Here is a 22,695-nt window from a genome sequence, read left to right as displayed (position 1 = left end):
TCCCACATAGCTGTCACTTGACTTTTTCTTATTCATTTTTTCTTGATTACCAATTTGTGCCATTAAAAAAAAGTATCATTATTATGGAAAATATGCAAGATATAGAAGCACAAATAAAATTAAATCCAATTCTACAAAATAGGGACAATGACTCTTAAGATTTTGTTTTATGTATTTATAGTTACTTTATGTATTTTAAAATTTATCTGTTCAGGTCTGGTGAAATCATACTTTACTAATTGTAAATAACTTTTTTCACTAAACATTTTTATTGATGGTACTTGACTTTTAAGAGAATGAGACAGATCACAAGAAAACTCAATACAAAATTCTGAAAACAGTCAGCTCCTCGAATGTGTTCTAGTACTGCTGCCAATCCATCACATCCTGCTGCACTCTCTGAGGCTGAGGCGGGGTCGACACACTGTCATGTAAAGGGCCGGATGGTAAATAGTTCTGTCTCTGTGGGCCATACATCTCTGTTACAACTATTTAACCTTCGTTTGTAGCTTAAAAGTGCTAATAAATACTATGTAAATGACTGGGCATGACTGTATTCCAGTGAAACTATATTTGGCAAAATCAGCCTGAGGGCCACTTTGCTGACTCTGGTATAAGGCAGGAGGTGCTCTCAGGATTCCTTTTCAGATATTGTCAATATTAAAACTAGTTTAAATGTAAACTGACATATTCCTCTTGTTAAACTGAAAAAGGGAGTAATGAATTTTGGAAATGTTTTAAGCTGCAAGGGTTAAAACACATAGGTTTTTGCTTAATCCTCAGTTAACCAAAATACTACTTAATGAATTTAAAGACCATTCTTCGGAATTCTAATAGAAATTTTCTGTGTGTCATCCTATTTAATAGTTTTTTTCATGAGTAAAATGAAAGCACTACATTGAACACTATGATATCTGACATAATTCAGGTGAACAGTATTTATATATATTTCCCCCCGGCTTGGTATCATGCATAAAAGACATGTTTTAATCTCATTTATATGCAGTTCCAAGGAAAGAATTAGAAAATCTTTTTTTTGGCATTTTGAAACAAATTTCAAATATGATTGGCAGAAAAATACTAGAATATTGTCCTTTTGGAGCATTTTAAACCTTGACAAATTTCTGTACACGTAACACAGTCTTTTCTCTTCAGCATAAGGGTTGTGTTATTTTTTCCATTTCCGCATTTTCCTTTGGGCATACACTGTCATACACTGGTAGTCAGGTAAGCTTTTTTAGTGCTTGTTTTAAAATAGTTTAGCATGGAAATTGGACACAGTTGAAGGATAGAATGTTTTTCTACAGGGCCATCGCTAAATGACCCACAAGTTTCTTGATATGATTTGCATTCTTGTGATTGCTATGGTTCTAATCCAGTGCACATAGAAAAACCTGTTTGACACTGAGTATAATAATTTAAAACTCTGTTATTGTGTAATTAATGATGTAGTTATTGGAAATGATTAGGAAAAATAGATTTCGAATGGTATAGCTTGAATATTAAACCAAATGCCATTTTCTCCCTAATTTTAGCATGCATATTACAGTAGAACTATACTACTAAGACTTCTTGAAAAGAAATACAAATCTCTGGTAAGTCTGTACTTCTGGTCCTGTGTTAAGAAATTATATCACAAAAGATTTGCGATATAATAAGGTGAATATGTAAAGCTGAGTGATAATGAGTATTGTATAACGAAGTAATCCCCCTTTTATGTGATCTTTAAACTATCATCGTGTGAAACATAAAAGGATAAAAGTAGAGACTTAAAATGCAGTCAGATTCATAGTTAGAAACTACATAAAACCCATTGCTGTCCAGTAGATTCTGACTCACAGCTACCCTGTAGGACAGAGTAGAACTGCCCCTATATGGTTTCCAAGGAGCGGCTGGTGGATTCGAACTTCTGACCTTTTAGTTAGCAGCCAAGCTTTTAACCACTGTGCCACCAGGAAAAATATAAGCACATGGTAAATGGGAATGTTATAAATAATGGGCTAATTTGAGAGGAGCCATATTTTTTAAGTAATCTGATCCAGATCAGATGCTAATAGAGGAGTTAGTTCCGTGAAATATGCCCATGTTTTTGAATGAAAGTTGCATGAAAAAACTCTGAATTATAAATTCTTTTACATTTGTGAAAATTGTCTTGAGTTACAAGTATAGCCTAATACTGTAAAGCTTACTAGCAAAATCACGTTTATTACTTACTACTGAAGAAATTGAAAAGATATTAGCAAATCTAAGAAATAATACTTGATAAACATGAAAAAGCATGAAATTTATTAAAACTTTTAAGAAGCTACAGTAATATAACTTTGAGACAACAAATATATTTATGTAGTTAGATAGAATCTTAACTTTAGAAGTCAGGTGTGGGGAAAGATTCTTGGAATTGTGAATTTTTGGATGAGTGCCGCAGTACAGAAAATGAAAGGAGAACAGTAATAGCTTTGTGTTTGAGAATTGAAAGAATTGAGTAGAAAAAGAGAAAAACATTGAATAATAGCATGAGGATTTATTTGTGGAGGTAGTAGGTGTTTAAAACTGTTTAGAGAAATTGAATTGAAATAAAGTATTTCCACATCTCATTTCTTTCCCATTCCCATTTTAAAGGTTTTTTTTTTTTTTTTTTTCCTTTGCTGCAGTATGAACATAGACTGATCTTGCTAGAGTTAAGAAAGTGACTGGGAAAAAGAACAGGATGAGTTTTTCCCATGGCTTGACTTAACATATGATAAGTAACTGTTGCTATCACAGAAGCGCCAGTGGAACTATTTCAAATATGCTTCTTTTAGGTTAAATCTTAAAATCTGTTTCTTTTTTTGAAAAGTTAACTTACACTATAATCAATGTTTCAGCAATGGAAATGGAGTTACTTTATTATAAGCCTCTTCAAAATACTATGTTTGGTCATATATTTTATCTTATGTACATAGTAGGTCAAACTTGCTAGAGATTCCAACTTCAACTTTCCATGATCCTCAATGTCAGTCTGAATTTACAGAATATTGAAAGGTGATTTATCATATATTTATTTTAAAAATAAACTTGGCCTCACTTTTGAAAAGAAACATTGGGAAAACGGGTGCAAGGTCTCTTCATTTCTGTTGTTACTTTTCTGAATTGAGGGTCAATTTTGTGCAACTGTGGTGAAAACCTTGGACCACTCCATTGATTTGTCTTTCTGTTCTATGAGAGGTCCTTGTGTTAGGACTTTAGTCACGGCAGCCTGTTAAAAATTGCTGTGTTAGATTACTTGCTAAAGCATTTCCTCTAGCTTCTCAACAGTGCTGTCCAGTAGAAATTTCTGTGACGATGGAGCCCATAGACTCATGTAACTACAAAGTACTTGAAATGTGACTTGTGTGACTGAGGAACTAAATTTTTAACTTTATTCAATTTTAATTAATTGTGGTTAGTGGCAGTTGTATTCAGTAATGCAGTTCTGTTTTTTCTCTTTATGACATTTTTTTTTATGACATTTTCTGTGGGTAGCATGAAGATATCAAATAATTCACGTATGTGCTGTCAACTTTTATAGAGATACCTGAGCAAATCAAGGGACCTCTTTGTAGTATTGCAAAGGCATAAACCAGTTCTAAGCAATTTGGCTATTACTGTCTATATTTAGCATTTTATTTTTTAATAAATTGACATGCCCTAGAAACAGCCACAAGTTTAGCCACTTGAGCCGGGTTGGTTTTTGGTAAAGGACCAGATTCTAGAACAGCCAATTTACATTTGCGTTAACCATGGAGTCTTTTACCATAGGGATTCTGAGACTGTAGCTAAGTTTTTTTTTTTCTTGAATCATACATTAAGTAGGTATTCTAATGTCTAGATTGGCTATAATTTGCACATGTAAAGGATAATTTTTAGGAATTTCCAGTTTTTTTGTTGGGGGAAGCATACCTTTTAGCAATGTATCCTACCTGGCAGTTTCATTTGCAAAGTGAATCCCTGTCTTTTAAGTGTGGAGGTTTTTTTTTGGACATAGAAAGGATTTAAAGTTTTTAAAAATCTGCACTAGTTGAGTGGTCTTGTTAAACCAAGACAGATTTCACTTCTCCTTAAGCTTTCTCTAATTAACTGCATACCCTCAAGTTTATTTTTTACCATTTTTATTCATAATCTCTTACAATGGGATAATTTTACATTAAGACAAAACTATTCTATTTTTTTTCTGAGTTATTACCAATTTGTCATCCCTCTTATTTTTTAGATAATTGTAAAAGTTTACTCTGAGGGATATGACATACTGTGGTAGTGGCATTAACAGTAAATATAGTGGGATCTATATTTACTATATGTGTATGTGTTTGTGAATATATACATCTGGAGGATAAGAGGAATAATACAGACTGATGTCAGATTATAAAGATATTTCATATGTAATATGTCCTATTTAAGAGTTGGACTTTATTTGAAGGCTATGGTGAGCCATTGATGAGCTTCTAAGTACTGAAGTACCACAATTATTTAAGGCTTTAGAAAGTTTAGAGAATGGTTTGAAAGTGCTATGTGGAGATAGGGGAGAATTGTTGAAGCAAAATGATGATTGAGAAGCTGTGCAGTACACCAAGTAAAATTTGATGGATGCATGAATTAAGTCTGTGACAGTGGGAATGGAAATAAATGGCTGGATCCAGGAGTACTGTATTTAGAATGTCACGTTTAGAGAACTTGACTTTTGAATGGAGGGGTGGGTGAGGGCTCAGGTAGTTGAGTAATTAATGTCTTTTACTGAGATGAGTAACGTATGAGGAGGGATACATCGATTGGAAAAGATAATGACTTTAAGTTTGGTCATACCGAGTTTGAGGTGCAGATCTCCAGGAGGCAGGTTCCTATTATGGTCTGGATCTCTAAAGTTTGATTTAAACAAGACATTTGAATACAGGAGGGGGTCCCTTAGTCCACCCCCAGATTTGATGATTTTCTTGGGAGGACTGACAGGACATAGCATACATTTGTGCTATGGCTTATTACATAAAAGTATACAAAGCAAAATCAGCAAAGGACCAAGGTTTATGGGGGTGAAGTCTGGAGGAAACCAGGTTCAAGCTTCCAGAAACCCTCTCCTAGAGGAGTTACACAGGATATGCTTAGTTCTTCCAGCAATGAGTTGTGACAACACCTGTGAGATACTGTCTACCAGGAAAGATCATTAGGGACTCAGTGCCCAAAATTTTTATTGGGGGCTGCTCATGTGGACACCCTCTGCCTAGCACACAGCAAAATTATAGACTCCCGGAAGAAAAACAGGTATTCAGAATAAACCACATTGTTTAAACAAACACTTTTAGCATTAGTGACCCTTTCTTACCTCTTCTGGGAATGGTGGAACTCCTGAAATCTAAGTTCTCAAATACCAGCCAAGGGCCAACCTAGCAAGCAGGGCTTTCTAAGGATAGCAGTCTTCAGGTCTGTATGTTAACTCTTTTGTGCATATAACTGAGGTCATAAAAATAAATGAGATTGGGAAATTCATCAGTTCCTTGACACCACAATTATGAACTGGTTTCTCTCCACACAGTCTTCACTTTCTCCCATGTAAAGCTTGATCCTTCTCTCTACTTGGGCCCTAGCTGCTCCTGCCTCTTGGGCACTGCCTCCCTCAGTAACATTTAGACATGACCATATATAGTTGAAATTTTGCTGGCTGAGTGGGAAGAAAGACGCCAAAACAATGCAGCTGGGAGAGTTTTTGCATCTTTCACTCTAAAGTAATATGCCTCTTTCTATTTCACAATAACATTATAGTAAGATTATATTTTTTAGCTCACAAATATTTTCACAGTGTTCTCTAGAATGTTGTCATAGTTAAAATGTAATTGGGGAGACTGAGCTTTAGTGGCTTGGAAAGGTACTATTTTAAGTATATTAAATATTTTTCTTAAATATTTTTGCAAAGCATTTTTATGGCCTTGGATAATTTCTTTTAATACTTGGATTTGTAGGCTACAAATTTCTGGAATTAATAAGGTATTATTATTTTATCAGATAACTACAGCAGTTCAGCAGTGTGTTCAGTACTTTGAATTGTGTGAGACCGTGAAAGCTGATGAAATTTTGAGACAGTCAAAGCATTATGGTAAATGTTATTTTCTTTATTATATACTTTTAAAAATGATAAATTTTGTTATTAAAATAGCTTATTTTTAATAGTAGTTAGCATGGTAAATTAGATCACCTTTGTTAATGATACAAGGTATTTTTCACAAATTTCAAAGACACACCATAGTGGTAATTATATATAATAGACCTACTTTTGAATTTAATGTGTAATCGTACTGATTCTTGTCTATATTTAGTTCTTCAGTTCATGCTAGGGTGTATGTTCTAGTCTGGTATACTGTAATCATATACTGCCCATTCTTTCCTCCTCTAATATATCATTCCCTTAATCCACTTTCCATTTCTGTGGCAGGAAAATCCCATAAAATATTTTTGTTATTGGACACCCCCTCCCCACCCTGGGATTCGTCTCTGCTTGTCATCAGTCTGAGCTAAAATGTCCTAAATGTTTCATAATCTGTCCCTAATCTCTCTATTTATTGTCATCCCTAGTTATGGATTAAGTCAGTCTTCTTACTGTCAAAATCTCCTACATACCAATGCCTGTACACCTTTGTCAGTTCTGCTCCTATTGCCCATACTCATAATCTTTTACACTGATATGTATCTTATTTATCATGAAAGAATAGACTTCATTTTAAACCTTTCAAGACTTTTCTACCTATTCTGAATTTTTATTGCTCTTGTGCTTATGTCACATGACTTGCCATGTGGATTTGATTCTTTTATCATTCTCTTTTACTTTATTATATTTGCTTCTTTAAGCAAATAGTAAGTTCTTTGAGAGTATGAAGACATCTTATAATTTTCTTTGTCCTTGGATGAATTCTTTATCTAAGTTAAAGCAAGGAAAACAGACAAAGACCAATAATTAACAGGTTTCAAAAGCTAGTGTAGGAGGAGGAAGTCATAGAAGCCAGTATTTATTCTTCAAGAGAAGGGACAGGAAAAGGATACATAAATTTACATAAGTTATCTCAATTACAAATTTATAGTTTTTCCTAATTTGTTGATATTAAAAGGTTATATCTAGATCTGTATTTTCCCCCTCTCCTAGTCTATTAGCCATTCATGGCTTTACTTTCTTCCTTATTTAATGAAGATGGCAGATTCTTCTGTCATTTCTTTCAAAATTCTTGCTCTTTCCTTTTTCTGATTTTCTTGCCTGAAGTTCTCTAACTTTAGATCAGTTCAATCATCTGTCTTTTCTGGTACTCAGATAATTCACCAGAGATAATTTATGATGTAGATTGACAGTGCAAATATGTATTTTCTAACCCCAGCTGCTCCCCTTGTGTTGCTTTCGAATATTCTTAGTTCTTTCAGATATTTCATAACAGCTGTGGCAAGCCTTCACCAGTCTCATCAAGTCCTCTGCCTTGCTCCTGCCCAATTCTCTCTACTTCACTGAGAAAAATGGAAGTTGTCAGATATGAACTCCCCAAACTTTCTGCTCCCATGTGCATAAATGTATCTTTATATGCATGTTTCAGTGCCCTCTTTCTCTATGCTAAAGTGAAGAGGTATCTTATCTGTTTCATATTTGTCTATCTATTCTCATGATTCTATTCACGTCTGTTTTTTCCAGAGACAGTTATTACATTTCCCTTTTTATTGGTACCTTCCCCTGTATCCTCTAAACCCGTTCATGTGTCTTTCATATTAAAAAGTGCAGATTCTGTGCTCCTTATTTACCTTTCCAAGTATCCTGTCTACTCTCTGACCCTGTTTCTAAGTATCCTGTCTACTCTCTGACCCTGTTTCTTTACCTTCTATTCACTTTTCAACACACAAGTGTGGCTTCTCTTTCTTTTACTTTATGACATTCCCATTATCAACTTCTACTTTTTTATAGCATTTGACTCTATTGACCCTTTCTTTCTTCTTCGTGATACTATTTTTTTCCTCCTTCTATGCTTCCTTTTTTTTTTTGTATGATTATTTAAACAGAAGAAAAATTCAACATATACACAGATATTTGAGTTAGAATTTTGACAACATTTTCATCTTCTGTCATTCTTTCACTACCTACATGTAATCCCCGGATAGGGCGCATCAATTCCATTTCCTTAACCTTTTTAAAAAACCCTTCTCCTTTGTCCATTCTTTTTACCGGTGCTTTTGTTCACAATTTCTTTAAGCAAGTCTCATTGTTTCTAACCATGCCTATCTTCAATCCATCTTTTACACTGCCAGTAGAGTTTATTTTCTACAGTGCGTATTTGATTATGTTACTCTCCACTTAAAACCCTTTAATACCTATCCAGTTGTGTCTATAATGAAGTCCATATTCCTATTCCTTCTATGGTTAAGTATTCTATGCTCAGCCCCCTTCTACCCTCTAGGCTCACATCTCTGCTATTTCCCCTCCCCATGTTCTAGTCATACCATATTCGCCGTACTCTGAATTGAAAGCCCAGTTTCATGTGCTTCTTAATGATTTTTTTTTTAACTTTTAAAATTTTTATTGTGGTGAAATATGTATAAGAAAATATTTCAACCATTTTACATGTACAGTTCAGTGACATTAATTACATTATATCCATTTCCAAATTTTTTATCACTCTCAGCAAAACTCTGTACTGCTTAAACTTACTGATTCTTCATACCAGCAAGTAGTTTAGTGTCTTGTATAAAATAGGTGGAACCCTGGTGACAAAGTGGTTAAGAGCTCAGGCTGCTAACCAAAAGGTCGTCAGTTCAGATCCACCAGCCACTCCATGGAAACCCTATGGGGCAGTTCTGCTCTGTCCTGTAGGGTTGCTATGAGCCAGAATCGACTCGACGGTATATAACAACAATGGAAAATAGGTACTCAATAAATCTTGAGTGTGTGGATGAATGTATTCATGAAGAATATGTATTTTAAGGTGTCTATATATTTTTTTTATATTTTAGATATCCTAATTTCATTTCCAAATATGGTTGCAAATATGATCTTTTGAAGTATTAGCATTTAATTGGTAGAATTAAATTACATTAAAATTGAATTAGAACTGAATAACTAACATTTTCTGTTGATTTTCTCTCCACCTTAACTTACTCTTGAAGTCCCTTTTGATGATGATGATGTAACTCTGACAATCTTACGGTATTTATTTTAGAATGAACAGTCATGCATATTACACTTTTCTGAGGCTTGCCAAATTTTGTGATGGCTTTTTTCTCTTCAGAGATTTAGGTGTAAAAGATTATAGGTAATTGTAAGGAAAATAAATAAATATATCTTTTTATTTCCATCAACATTGTCTCCATTATAAATTGTTAACCTTGTTTAATGTTCAGAAGGGGATGAAGACAGGTATTGTAAAAATATAACCACATTAAAGTAAATGTTCTTGTCTACTTCTATTTTAAGGGAACAAGCAGAAAAATTTCTACTACTCAGGACAAGATTTACAATATATTTATTTCATTCACTCACTGTGCCTTTTAGGAAGGTTATTGTTCTACACACAAGGCAGAAAGCTCTTTCCCATAAAGTTGAAGAATAAAAAAGGTAAGTGCATTTAGGAGAAATGAGTATATTCATATAATATGTTCATAGAATTTCTAAGCTCTGGTTCCACAATAAGGTTATTATTGTGTACAAGTTGTATAGACATGCAATGTAGACTTTTTTTATGAGAGCTAACCACATAAAATTAACATGATATATACTTTCAAAAAATTCTTTTAGAAAGATACTGTGACATAGGGCATTTTTTAATAGAGTGTGTATATAAATTATGTAAATGCTAATCGAGCTCAGTCATCCCATTTCTATGGAGTATTAAAAATTAGAAATTTGTATGGTCTCTTCTAGGATAGGAAACCCTGGTGGTGTAATGGTTAAGTGCTGTGGTTGCTAACCAAAAGATTGGCAGTTCGAATCTACCAGGCTCTCCTTGGAAACTCTATGGGGCAGTTCTACTCTGTCCTATTGGGTTGCTATGAGTTGGAGTTGACTCACAGCAATGTTTTTTTTTTTTTTTTCTTCTAGGGTATGTAGCTACATCCCTTTTAGTCCTGATTGCAGGACAGTCATTATAAAAAATTCAATCATGTGGGTGAATGGCAGCTCAGTTAAATTTTTCTAACTTGTAAGTGTATGTTAGAGACTAATTTTTCTTTTTCTTTTTCCTTTTTAAAGATTCAGTATCTCTTACAGATCTGCTGGTTCTGTTTACCCAGCTTATCTATTATTCACCAAGTTGTCCAAAGACGACGTCAGCTGCACACTCAGGTAATTCTGCTCTTTGTTTAAATAAAGCAATTGAAAACATCTGAAAATACTGAAATATTCTAGTGTCTAGATGTTTGGAGTGACTGACTCAGTTTAGTAAATAAGTTTCATGAAGATACAGTATTACTCAAAAAAATTACATTGGTCCTGAAAGTAAGCCATGAAATTTAATTTTGCTCATTGGTATTTTAAGATACCCCTAATTTACTACCTTTTTATTTATAATCAATTTCACCGAGAAGTTTAATGTTGTTATTTTTAAATATCAATGTGTTCTCATGGAACGATATTAAGAGAAGCTTGATTGACAGCTACCGATGTGTTCTTTTTGCTACTTGTTATACTATCTGTATACCTTCCTGAACGTTTTGATAAGCTTGCTTGTTTTGGTTGACATCCAAAACTTCAATCTTTATCAGGATTTTTTTGGGTTTGTTTTTCTTTTTTAGCTGAAGAATAAAAGAGAAAATTTCCTGTTTTAGTCTTATGGCTATTGACTGACTTATAAAAATGTTTTAAAATGCTAACATATAAAAGATAACTTTTACACAATTTTCCTTAAATAACTAATCATTTTCAAACTAAAGAATTAATAACAGAACACTTCCATAACCTATAGAATCATAGTGTTCTGAAACTGGATGCTCCCTTAAAAATGCTGGCACAAAATCTTAGAAGATCTCAAGTGGATCAAATTAAAAAATAATTTGAGCCATACTTTAGTGCTATGTAATACATTTATCAACTGTTGTTTCTGTGTACCATTGACTTGATTCCAACTCATTGCAACCCTATATAACAGAGTAGAACTACCCCATTGGGTTTCCTAGCCTAGGCTGTAATCTTTATAGGAGCGTATTGCGAGGTCTTTTTCCCATGGAGCCACTGGGTGAGTTAGAACTGCCAAGCCTGTGAGTGCTTAATTGTAGCTCTACAAAGACCCCTTATTTATCAACTAGTAGGTTTTAACTATGCAGTTATAATAGGCTATTAATTCTAACAGTGGTTCTAAGGTTTTTTTCTGCCTTTATATCATTTGCATGTATGAAGTACTAGGTTAGATTCCCTTGCCGTGTATATCTGCAATATTCCATGCTTTCTTTATCATAAAAATTGTCTTTCTTAGTTTAATTTTTTTTTTTTAATGGCATCTGTTGGACATTTTAATCTTATTTACTTCTCTGTTTACAATGCCTAGTACAATATCTGGCATATAGTAGGCACACATTAAATAATAGGTGATTAGACGAAAGAAAGACCATATGCTGATCAATAATATCTCTCATTGCAGACAATGTTTCTCATTTGGAACTGGTTGAAAATCACTGAACTTCCTTTTTCATTTCCTTTTTATCAAGTACTGGCTTGAAGTCTTATTGTGTTCATGGAGTACAGAATATTATAATGTAAATTAAGAGCTTTGGTGCTAGTCTTAGTATTGTATCTTACTGGGACAACCAATATTGTGAGGTCAAATATCTGAAAATACATTAATTATAAAACTAAAAATATTATATACATCTTTCAGTGACTATTCCCAGTGTTACATTTATATGTGCATATATGTTTTCCGGTATATATTTTAAAAGAAAATCTTTAAAACACTCATTCTTTTCATTGGTTCTGTAGTAACAAGGGATGTATACTAGATTGCATAGAAGTTTCCTCCTCTTTGTCTTCATTTTGGTCAGTGATCATCTAGTTTTAATGACTATGGTTTAATTTTCTACTAGACTCAACACTTGAATACATTATTTGAGAAAAGAAAGAAAGTAAAAGCAAATAAAAGTGTTTGCTAGGAACAGAAGAGAGTTGAGTTTGCTTGAAACCACATCCTCAATGTCAAGCAGTAATTCAACATTAAAGAGAAAATGATCTTATGTTCTTGTCTTTTGGCATTCATATTTATTGTCATTTACTTGCTTTTTATTAACTTGAGGATATATTAAGATAATTGATAGCCCCTTAAGGTTCAGGTTATGATTTTGGTAATACATCATCCTTTGGAAATTGAGTTGTGATTTTTGAACTATTTAATTGATCTTGATGTTGAATTTTTTGTAACAGCAATATCTAAAGCATAAGTAAAAAGTACTGAGTATGGAAACCCTGGTGCTGTAGTGGTTAAGTGCTACGGCTGCTAACCAAGAGAGCAGCAGTTTAAATCCACCAGGCGCTCCTTGGAAACTCTGTGGGCAGTTCAGCTCTGTCCTATAGGGTCTCTATGAGTCAGAATTGACGGCAGTGGGTTTGGTTTTTGGTTTTTATTTAATGTTTTAAGTTTTCATATTTAAAAATGCTTTTTGTTTGTCAGAGAATTACTCTCCTGCAAGTATGGTCACTGAAGTTCTACGGATACTCTGTGATCAAAAAGAATGTGCAATTGAATGCTTATATAACAACACTGTGATAGAGGCACTTCTTCAGCCTATTCATAATTTAATGAAAGGAACTGAGGTTGGTATTATTTCCTAAAGAGTGAAAGAGTCTCTCTTAACTGGGTGTTAGTGAATATTCAATGCGACTTTATTTCTAAACTTGATGTATTTGAAATATTACTTCGTTACAACTTATTTCCATATGTGAATATATTTTGTGCTGATATAGACTTTTATTTATAGTTAAGTCATAGTCTATGCAGTCAGTTGATTTATTAGTTATGACATTGTGGGGGAAAAGTACATATAACATCTTAAAATTTTTTTCCAATCAGGCTTAGATTTGCTGATGTGAAGAACTTAGAAAAATTCTATTCCACTCTGTTAAGAAGCTATTTGTCTTGCAAGTCTAATAAATCTTGTGAATGTTTTGTTATTTGCTGTAATGGTAATTTTATAGCCTTTGGAAATATGATTATTTTCCTGACAAGCCAACTCTGTTTCAGATTAAGAAGAACTTGTATTAATTTAAGAAGCCCTGGTGGCACAATGGTTAAACACCCTGCTGCTAACTGAAAGGTTTGAGGTTTGAACCGTCCAACACTCCACAGGAGAAAAGACCTGGTGATCTGCTCCTGTAAAAATTACAGTCTAGGAAACCCAGTGGGGTAGTTCTACTCTGTCCTGTAGGGTTGCTGTGAGTTGGAATTGACTGACGGCACATAACAACAGTATTACTTTGCAAAGAAAGCTTATTTACAATCCCAGTTTTGACATATGTGTCTCTTTTTACATTTGCACAGTATATTCCTTTATATGATATAGTTTAATCCTCACAACTGTGGCTGAAAGAAGTGACTTGCTCAAGATCACACATTTAAACAAGTGACAGATTTAGTACTGTGACTGTAAGCCCTGGTCTCTGGCTGATATATCCCTCTGTTTCTCTGACTTCTGGGAAATAACTTCAAAAGCTCATCAATGGGCTAAAGGTTGTTGACTTTCAATGTAGTGTTTTTCTAGTTTTATTTCCCTCATATCCCTGTCTCTTCATGGGCTGGACAACTGCCCATCCATTCGTCCATTCATTAGGCATCACTCATTCAGGAAACATGTTTTAAACATTTATGTGACTGTAGTATAAAGTGTGGAATTCTAGGAAATTTATAAGTGCATATAACGATAAATTAGTTTGGTGATCTTACAGGCAACCTTGGGAGAATAAGCTAAGCAGAGAAGAAACAAGTAGAATTCATAATACACAATATAATATAATAGAATGTTGTAATATCAATAGTATTGTGGAATATAAATCGTATTGGAGCTGAGAAATGTCTTGCATCATAGTTACTGCTTGTGTCTTTACTTTCATATATCTTTAACTTTTTATTTTCTTTTCGCATCTTCCCTTTACCAGTAAATATGCTCAAGTTTGCTCATAATTGGGATGGGGAAGCTCTTGATTACCCTATGTGCATCTTTAGCTACCACCTAATATCTGATCCCTTTAATGATCAGGCCTTTTATTAAGCTTATTTATTGTCATTATTGCCTTGATTCCGTTGCCTCCCAATAATTTTTCAAATTATCACATTGTAGTGCTGCTCTGATTGCTCTTGCCCATACCTTCCTAAATAGCTACTTAGTGACTGCTTTTTAGACCAGTATTTACCTGACCCTGAACACAGTTGACAACTTTTGAAATTCTCTTTACTTGACTACCATAAAATTATTCTTTCTGACTTTCTTTTCTTTCCCTTTCTGTCCATTTTTTCTCAGTCACCTCTTAGGGTGCCACTTTCAGGCCTCTGGGGGAGTTGAGGACTTGGTTCATTTTCTTTTCTTTCTGTACTCATTTACTGGTTCATTTTCTCCATTCAATGAATTAGATGTGCAGTGAACCCCTAAATTTAGATTTTTTTTTTTACTGCAGCTTTGTGTGTAGCTACCTGATGAAGATCTTTTTCAGTTATTCCATGAGCAAATCCAACACGACATTTTCAAAGCAGTAGTATTTTTCTGCTCCTGGTCCATTTCTCCAGGCTTCTTCTGTTTCCCTCTGTGGTGATGGGGCTCTTGGCAACTTAAACTCCTTCTTCATTCTTTTCATTCAATTAGTAATTAAGACCTGTAGATTGGTTTTCCTACATATCTCTGCAATCCATTTATTCCTCTTAATCCCAACTGCGTCTGCTTTAGTTTAAGCCCCAGTAATTTCTTACCTGGAATATATAATAATTTCTTTATCTGCTTTTCTACTTCCTGTTTTTCAGCTTTCCAGCCTGTACTCCATATTACCACCAAGGCTGCCTTGTACTTTCCTGCTTGTTGCTTGCTGGATAAATTTCCAACTTTTTAAGTTGGCATTTGCCAAGTTTTCTATTTTCTTGTTCCCTACCTATTTTCATGACCATGTACTCCAGTTATAATAGACCACTTGTATTCTATAAATAAGTTTTTTATATCTCCATGTGTTTGCATACATTTTCCTCACCTTGGGGAGTCCTAAACTTGGCCTACATGGAAAATTCCTCTCTTCAGACTATAGATTATTTCATGAATATTTCATCGAATTTCCTCCCGATTCTCCCTCCAAAAGTTAGATATTTGTTTCTCTATATTCCTGTATTATATACTTTTTAATTATACTTATATTATGCTAGAATTATTTATTCTTGAGATTAGGGACTGGAGCTCTGACACATAGTAGACATCCAGTATCTAATTGAAGACTTCAGCATTGTACGTTGAGCCAAAGTCATAACACTAGCACTACGCTGGATTTTGGGAATATAGAACTGAGAAAGAATTGCCTTTAATGAACCTGCTCTAATAGGGGAGTAGGTTTTATTTTTGTTTTTAAAGAGAAGTATCCTAGGTAGAGAAGTGTGTGTGTGTGTTTAAAGATAATTAGTGTGAAAAGTAAAAGTAAAAACTGGCTAATATATTAAGGTTCCTTCTCCAGGTGAATATACCTGATTTATAAAGCTAACCAGCTGAATTTATTAGAATGTATTGCTTGCAAGATATAGATACACATTGAGATTTATTATAGAGTATATATATATTGGCATCCAACCAGGTACAGGTAAATAAGCAGGTCCCAGAAAGAACAGGAAGTATGGCAGATTTAGAGTTCTTTATGAGCCCTACTATAAACATGACTCCCCAGTTTTCAGTGTTTGCATTGTACTGTTTTGATATACATTGGCGGAAGTTTTTTAGTATTTCCATCTAAAAACGAAAAGCCAGAAAATATGATTGATTCAGCTTATGTTTTCTTACAAGGTGACATCATTGGCCATGGGCCAGTCCATGAATTGGCTTACTCATGACCCAGTCAGCTGTGGGAGGGGATGGTTTTCCTTATAAAGGACAGTAGTATGTTATACATTACGTGTAATTTGATTAGCTATACAGGAGCCCAATGGGTGGGAAACAAAGGATAAAGTAGAAATAAAAGAGCAACTGCATTTGTCAGCAGAATTTTGTATAAAACTGTAACATGAGCTGCAGTTCTCTAAACCCATCTTGGTAAACAGTAACTGGTTTGAGTGAAAAATCTGTGTTTATTTGCCTCATCAACTCTGCTGGTATGAGCATGTAGTGTAATGACACATTTAGTTCATATGTATCATTTCACAAGCAAACAAATCATTAAATTTTTTTGCTATGGTAATATAACTTTATTAAATGACACTACCACCATTGAATTTTCATCTGTATTATGTAGCATGTCATAAAATTATATGATTTGTCTTGTTATCTTTTTAATGTACAGGCTGCTTCACATTGCTCTGAAACAGCTTTAATTCACATAGCTGATATTTTGGCAAGAATTGCATCTGTAGAAGAAGGTCTTATTTTACTTCTTTATGGAGAGAATGTGAACTCTTCTGAAGAAGAAAAGTATGTATCTACATTAAATAGCTTTTTTTTTAAGTATATTTTCTGTATTTGACTAAAAGTTTCCAAAATGTCATGTTATATATACTAATAATGAATACCTGGATCACTGTTCCAGTTAGGTTTCCTGACTAAGCCACCGATAAAATATTAGATGACCTTTAAAAGATTGAAGGAGTAGCCAGGAAGGATTATGGATTGCGCTGGCAGAGTAGAACCAGACGTCCATAATTTCAAAATAAGAATAGGAAGTTCCACACTAACTGGGACCTTTGTTCCCCCTCATTACCTGCTTCCTTGTTCTTTCCCTTTTAAACTTTCGAAGCCACACATGATTGATTCAGTCACACCACACAAAGGTGTACAAAAGAGAGGTTAACTATTTCCCTTTCTTCTCTTCCATCACCTAGTTCCATTACCTGGCTTAACTATGGTAATATTTTAATGTAACTAAAATGTTTCTGATTTACTCTGAGCTTATAGTGATGCACCAAACATATATACACATTTATAGAATTTTCATCTATCCTTTGCTGAAATAGGATCATTTATACATTACCCTGCATTTTGCTTTTTTTTATGTACAATCCTGGCAACTTTCCAGGAGAGTACAGAGTAAAAAAAAAAAAAAAAAAAAAAAATTAATAGCTTTGTAATACTTTTTAGTATGGATTTATTATAATTTATTCAAACATTTCCCCTATTAATGGGCATTAGGTTGTTTCTAGGTTTTACCTTCTTTGATAGCTCTATTATAAATGTTCTTCAAATCTCTTCTATATTAGCCTTTTTAAAAAAATTTCAGTAGGTGGTATTTCTAGGACAGAGAGCATGCACATTTTAATTTTGAAATATTTCCAGTTTATTTTCCAAGATTTCTTCTGAGTCTTCATTGTGCAGTGGTTAAGAGTATACATTCTGATTATTTGCATAAGCAAAGCACTGGAATCATCTCAAATGTCCAGTAACAAGAGGCTCGTTGATTAAATTATGTTTATACAATGGAGCACTAAGTAAATGTAAAAAGGAATGAGGACTATTTCCCTGTACTGCTGTGGAGTTATCTTCAGGATATAATATTGTTAAATTAAAAAAAAAAAAGACAAAGATGCTTATAGAATGCTACCTTTTATCTAAGGAAGGGGGATAGGGATAAATAAAGCCATGTTTGATTATATTTTTCAAAAATAAATAATGGAAGGGTAAACTGAAAAGTAATAATAATGGTTACTTTTCAGGGAAGGGAGAGAAATACATGGAGAGGCAGGTATGGAAGTTAGACACCTGGGATTATATTTTGCGTGTACTTAGATTTGATTTTGGAATCATGTAACTGTTTTACATATTTGAAACAAAATTAAAAATAGCAAAAAGAGTCACGGTTCTTAAAACTGTACACAAATGGAAATAGGTGAATTTAAGTATTAAATCATCAAGTTAGTGATATGTCCACGCAGAGAAAAGAATTACTTCAAGTGACATTATTTTGATGGAACGTTTCTAGTGGGATATATTCTAAGGTTAAAAAAAAAGAAAAGCCCTAAAGTAATATTAAAATTGCATTCAATATGTTTTTAGAAGTAGTATTGGTGGTGTTATTTTGAAACTATTGCTTGTATTTTCTAAGGTAAAGCAAATAAGTAATTATGTTAATATCATAAGGAACTAAGATTTTTAGTATAAGAGAAAAAAGAAAAGTGAAAAATTAGAGGAGTTAAATAAACCTCTGTAATCTTAAATTTAAAATGGAAATATAAGTATAAACTTACCATTTTTTTTCTCTTAAAAATTACATTTTTTTTTCTAGCACTACCACCAAAAAGGCCTGGAAATAATGACAACTCCATAGCAATGAGCTGGCACCCAGATTATGGTCTTTAAATTTTTTTCCCACTAAGATGAGGCAGGGATCTTAAAAGAAATGGTTGATTCTGGGTTTGGGTCAGGAAATGTACAAGGTGATCCTGGGATATCTTATCATTTGTGGAAGCAAGTAAGCTATCTAAGACTAAAGGGATAGTGTCAAAAGTACATCGGCACTAACCAGAAGGGGCCTCCCACTGTTTGAAGATGGGCAATTTGAGGATCAAAAAATAACTAAAATGGATTAAAATACATAAAGTACATAAAAAGTATGGCTTTAAAAAGATTAAAAAAAAATTAAAAAATAGGCCTTATTGGTGTACATGTTGAGGTTGTTAGAGTACCAACTCACCAACTCATTACTTTGCAAATTGATTAAAAAACAAAACAAAAAAAAAGATTCAAACATTTTTCTGACCTTTCCTGGACAAACTGTATTTTAGTGTAACTAAAAGAATTCTAGCTAATAGATGCAAACATAATGATATAATTTGAAAATCCCCTTTTGGTAGTCTCTAATGAAATAGTAGATCTAGGAAGCTTTATTAGTATATGCTAAAACCACTGTGTGAAATGTTGATGAGAAGACTTTTTACCAGAAGGGTCCAGCTGATGACATCTGTCCTTCTAATTATTTTTTAAATTGGAGCAATGATACTGTGGTCCTCATGATGCCATGCAACAGAAAGTACACAGCAGCAACTTCCTATGAAGTTATTTTGTGCCCCCCTCCAAAAAAAACTTAACCTAAATCTAACCAGGTCTTAAGATTTAATTATGAATGTATAGAAAATGTAGGGAACTAAAGGAACAAGTTAAATAGCATTATGGTGAAGCAATTATCCAAATGGAGAATGAAGGATAATGTCAGTGGCATGGGGAAAAGAAAAAGGGGGAGTTTAAAGAGCTGCACCAACTGAATGCACTCCTTAAATGTGTAAAAATTGATTAATAGCATACCTACCTCATAGGTTTGTTGTAAGGATTAAATGAGTTAATGCATTTAAAATACTTAGAATAGTATCTGACATTATGAGCATTTACTAAATGATTACTTATCTATTACTATTATTATCAATTTTAATTATTAAAATCATTTCAGTATTTGAGATGGGAGGACTAAGTCCTGTTAACGGGATGGGGCAGATGCTAACAAGTGCTAGGGATGGAGAACAGGATTATGTTTTTATTGTAGAATCAAGAGCACTTAGATATGGCCCTGGTCCTATGGAGTCTAGAACCTTATAAGTGTATAATTTTATTGCTTTTTTTCTCTATGTTTATTCTTTCCTCCAGTCTGCTAAAACTGTGCTCATTTTTAGACATCTGTATATTGGTGGGAACAGGAATATTGACGGGTGAGAAAGGATAGAGGAGGACCAAAGGAGAGCCCACTGAGTGAGGATGTTTGATGACAAGGCTAGGCTTTTTGGTAGTACTTTATGAAGTTAAGTACTTTATGAAGTTAAGACTATCTGAATTTGGAACCACCTTTAGGTATCATCTTTTAGTCCTACAGGTGCTCACGTAATTGCCCAATTTTCAAAAAAACTTCTTGATGAAGATAGTCCCATTTTTTCTGGATCAGAGATGTTGCCTGTGGTTAAAGGAGCTTTTATTTCTGTGTGCCGACAAATATATGGTACTTGTGAAGGTCTGCAGGTGTTAATTCCTTATAGTTTGCATGAATCTGTAGCAAAAGCATGGAAGAAGGTAAGTATTTTCAAGCTTCTTTTTTTCCTCTTTGCAAATCTTTATTTCAGATGTAGTCACTATTGTAGTATTATACCTTAGATAAAATATTTTGCTGGAGAAATATTACTTCTTTAGCATCACAAGACCCAAAGGGACATGATACTTTTTAATTTGGCACAGAGATACTTCAGTACCTCCCCTCCTAGTGGGACAGTAAGATCCAACGGGGCACTGGAAAATTCTTTCTTCTGGTAGGAGAGGCTTTAAGTAAATTTTCCTTTTATAGACTAACATTCCTCTTTGAAAGTTATTTCTAAGCAATTTTTAGAGACAGGTGGACTTTGTTTTTGTTGTAGATACTTATGATCATAGTGTAGCAATAGTCCAGTAGAGTAGAATACTAATACTCTTTTTTTTAATATTACATGCTTCATTTATTAAGTACTTTTCATGATATGTAATTAATAATTTAAATCTTGAAGAAAATTTAAGTTATATTAAACATAAAAAAAATAAAATTGTAGTTTAACAGATCTTATGAGTAATACTGTCAGTAAGAACAAGAGTAATGTAAATCAATCTGCTATTTTTCGTAGACATGTTTGCTATCAGAAAGAATTCCTACCCCAGTAGAGGGTTCTGATTCTGTTTCTTCAGTAAGCCAGGAATCCCAAAACATGTAAGTACAATTAATTAAACTCATCTGTTTTTACAGTTATTGAAATAAGTTTACAATCATAATGTAATTACTATAGCAAGAATATTTTACAGGAAGGTAAATGTGTACATCCAGGATCAAATGCATACAGGTACATCTAGGAGAAACTTTAGCAAGCATGTGATACTTTATTTGTAACCTTTAAAAATCTAGCAACTTTTATTATGTTAGCTTCATTCCTTATTTACATATTGGATTAGGAAATCCAACATATTGTAATGTTGCCAGAAAATTTAGAGGATTACCATATCTTAATGTTGTCTGTCAGTTTGTTGTACTGTGGGGGCTTGTGTGTTGCTGTGATGCTGGAAGCTATGCCTCCGGTATTCAGATACCAGCAGGGTCACCCATGCAGGACAGGTTTCAGACTAAGACAGACTAGGAAGAAGGACCCGGCAGTCTACTTCTGAAAAGGATTAGCCAATGAAAACCTTATGAATAACAGCGGAACATTGTCTGATAAAGTGCTGGAAGATGAGCCCCCCAGGTTGGAAGGCTCTCAAAAGATGACTGGGGAAGAGCTACCTCCTCAAAGTAGAGTCGACCTTAATGACGTGGATGGAGTAAAGCTTTCGGGGCTTTCATTTGCTGATGTGGCACGACTCAAAATGAGAAGCAACAGCTGCAAACATCCATTGATAATTGGAACGTGGAATGTGCAAAGTATGAATCTAGGAAAATTGGAAATCGTCAAAAATGAAATGGAACCCATAAACATCGATATCCTAGGCATTAGTGAGCTGAAATGGACTGGTTTTGGTCATTTTGAATTGGACAATCATATAGTCTACTATGCTGGTAATGACAACTCGAAGAAGAATGGTGTTGCATTCATTGTCAAAAAGAACGTTTCAACATCTATCCTGAAGAACAACGCTGTCAGTGATAGTATTATATCCATACGCCTACAAGGAAGACCAGTTAATACGACTGTTATTCAAATTTATGCACCAACCACTAGGGCCAAAGATGAAGAAACAGAAGATTTTTATCAGCTGCTGCAGTCTGAAATTGATCGATCATGCAATCAAGATGCATTGATAATTACTGGCGATTGGAACGCAAAAGTTGGAAACAAAGAAGAAGAATCAGTAGTTGGAAAAGATGGCCTTGATGATAGAAACAATGTCGGAGATAGAACGATAGAATTTTGCAAGACCAACGACTTCTTCATTGCAAATACCTTCTTTCACCAACATAAACGGCGACTATTATACACATGGACCTCGCCAGATGGAATACGCAGAGATCAAATTGATTGCATCTCTGGAAAGAGATGATGGAAATCTCAATATCATGAATCAGAGCAAGGCCAGGGGCCGACTGTGGAACAGACCATCAATTGCTCATATGCAAGTTCAAGCTGAAACTGAAGAAAATCAGAGCAAGTCCACGAGAGCCAAAATATGACCTTGAGTATATCCCATGTGAATTTAGAGACCATCTGAAGAATAGATTTGATGCATTGAACACTAGTGACTGCAGACCAGATGAGTTGTGGAATGACATCAAGGACATCATCCTTGAAGAAAGCAAGAGGTCACTGAAAAGACAGGAAAGAAAGAAAAGACCAAGATGGATGTCAGAGGAAACTCTGAAACTTGATCTTGAGCGTCAAGCAGCTAAAGCAAAAGGAAGAATTCATGAAGTAAAAGAACTGAACACAATATTTCAAAGGGCCTCTCGAGAAGACAAAGTAAAGTATTATAATGGCACGTGCAAAGAGCTGGAGATGGAAAACCAAAAGGGAAGAACATGCTCAGTGTGTCTCAAGCTGAAAGAACTGAAGAACAAATTCAAGCCTCGAGTTGCAATAGTGAAGGATT

The 22,695-nt window shown here is 34.1% G+C and overlaps 1 protein-coding gene across 8 annotated transcripts in view; it reads left to right on the top strand.

Annotated features, from left to right (window-relative positions):
- Positions 1–22,695, top strand: part of TBC1D32 (TBC1 domain family member 32) — a 318,311-nt gene that overhangs the window by 92,118 nt on the left and 203,498 nt on the right. For 6 of the 8 annotated variants that reach the window (XM_064290365.1, XM_064290358.1, XM_023539468.2 and 3 more), the window contains 8 exons: positions 1,536–1,595; positions 6,010–6,100; positions 9,443–9,583; positions 10,217–10,309; positions 12,624–12,766; positions 16,469–16,596; positions 19,968–20,169; positions 20,748–20,830. In XM_064290365.1, coding sequence (XP_064146435.1) covers positions 1,536–1,595; positions 6,010–6,100; positions 9,443–9,583; positions 10,217–10,309; positions 12,624–12,766; positions 16,469–16,596; positions 19,968–20,169; positions 20,748–20,830 — 941 coding nt within the window. The remainder of the gene's footprint in view (positions 1–1,535; positions 1,596–6,009; positions 6,101–9,442; positions 9,584–10,216; positions 10,310–12,623; positions 12,767–16,468; positions 16,597–19,967; positions 20,170–20,747; positions 20,831–22,695) is intronic. The other 2 variants (XM_064290356.1, XM_023539436.2) reach the window with 2 other exon arrangements.

This window comes from Loxodonta africana, chromosome 1, assembly GCF_030014295.1.
Source record: "Loxodonta africana isolate mLoxAfr1 chromosome 1, mLoxAfr1.hap2, whole genome shotgun sequence".
NCBI lineage: Eukaryota > Metazoa > Chordata > Mammalia > Proboscidea > Elephantidae > Loxodonta > Loxodonta africana.
Note: the sequence above shows the minus strand (reverse complement) of the source record. Positions and strands in the feature narration are given on the sequence as shown.